Source organism: Macrobrachium nipponense, chromosome 1 (genome assembly GCF_015104395.2).
Source record: "Macrobrachium nipponense isolate FS-2020 chromosome 1, ASM1510439v2, whole genome shotgun sequence".
In the NCBI taxonomy this organism is placed as follows: Eukaryota; Metazoa; Arthropoda; class Malacostraca; order Decapoda; family Palaemonidae; genus Macrobrachium; species Macrobrachium nipponense.
The window spans coordinates 122737690-122739028 of NC_087200.1; the positions used below are offsets into that span (position 1 = coordinate 122737690).

General features: G+C 37.2%; 1 protein-coding gene across 1 annotated transcript in view; it reads left to right on the top strand.

Annotated features, from left to right (window-relative positions):
- Positions 1-651: 651 nt before the first annotated feature.
- LOC135218929 (uncharacterized) overlaps positions 652-1339 on the top strand; it is an 881184-nt gene continuing 880496 nt past the window's right edge. Inside the window, exon 1 of the mRNA XM_064255370.1 lies at positions 652-1238. Within this exon, the coding sequence (XP_064111440.1) occupies positions 652-1238 (587 nt within the window). The remainder of the gene's footprint in view (positions 1239-1339) is intronic.

The following is a 1339-nucleotide window of genomic DNA, read 5'->3' on the forward strand; positions in this document are numbered from 1 at the left end:
TCTTATTTATGCATTTTATATATATAATATATTATATAATATATATATATATATATTATATATATATAATATATATATATATTATATATATGATATAGATTCGATATATATAGATATATTATTATATATATCTATCGATATCTTTCTAATTATATATCTGAATGAGTAAATGTGTGAATATTAATTTATCATGCCTAAGTAACTGTTAAAGAGGTTAAAAGATTTTTCGGGAACAGTCTCATTTCAGAATTTTCAATGACTGATGATAGATTCCTTGCTAAACTAAAATAAAAATCAAAATTGTTAATTGGACAACATATCTTCTGTTTCGGCCATGGTTATGGCGCCCTGAACCTTAAAGGGGCTGACTGAAAATTGTTCCGTGCACCTGAAATCGGGAAGTGAATGGTTTAATGCCCTATAAAGTGGCAATGAACTATCTGTAGAATCAGTTGTCTATAACAGCAATTATTTGATGAAAAATGGACGTTGCACTTACTTTTCAAGATGTGGTTTTATGAAACTGAACTGTGGTGCTGCACTGTAAAGGCTTTGTATAGCGAGTGAAAAAACGATGAAATCCGATTTTGTCAAATAGTCTGACATTGTAGAGAGTTTAGTTTTAATATTGAGCTTTTCTTGCTTTTGAGCATGGCAAAGTGTCGCTTCACTGTGGTTTTGGTAATAATCATGATTGCAGCTTCCTCTTTGGGTTCCTCGCTGGGACGGCAGCAGCTCCCTTCAAGAACTAACCTAAGTAAAATCTTAGAATATGAATTAACTACTTCAAGGTACAGTTCTCAAGAGTCTGGGGATGGAGACGGTAGACACGTAAGTGCTGATGATAGTAATGTTTATGGAGAAGGTAGGTCCTTAAGTGATGGTGCCAAGTCTGTTGATGAAGATCTTTATGTGAATGGCAATGGAAACAAATCTGGAGAAGGCGGCACTGCTACTGTAGTTGATGGAGAACCCATTGGAGAAGGTGCCTACTCAGTATCAGATGGAGAAAGTGTCTACATGAGTAAAGGCGATGGAAAGTCTAATGGAAAAGATGGTAGAGACGAGTCTGATAGAGAGGCTGTAGACGTAAGTGTCAGCGGCCACAGTTCCATGGAAGGTGGTTACCTAAGATTGAGCAACCTCAGTTCTGATGGAGAAAGCGATCATGGTGTTATCATTCATACCGGAATTGAAGAAGGGGGCAACGCTAATGAGGAGGAAAATATCAAAGAAAAGTCTGAACCAGATTCTGAAAACGATGGTGCTACAACCATACTCCTACCCGACAGCCTGAATAACCCTCAGACCGATGGCCCTGGACCTGATCGTAGTCGCC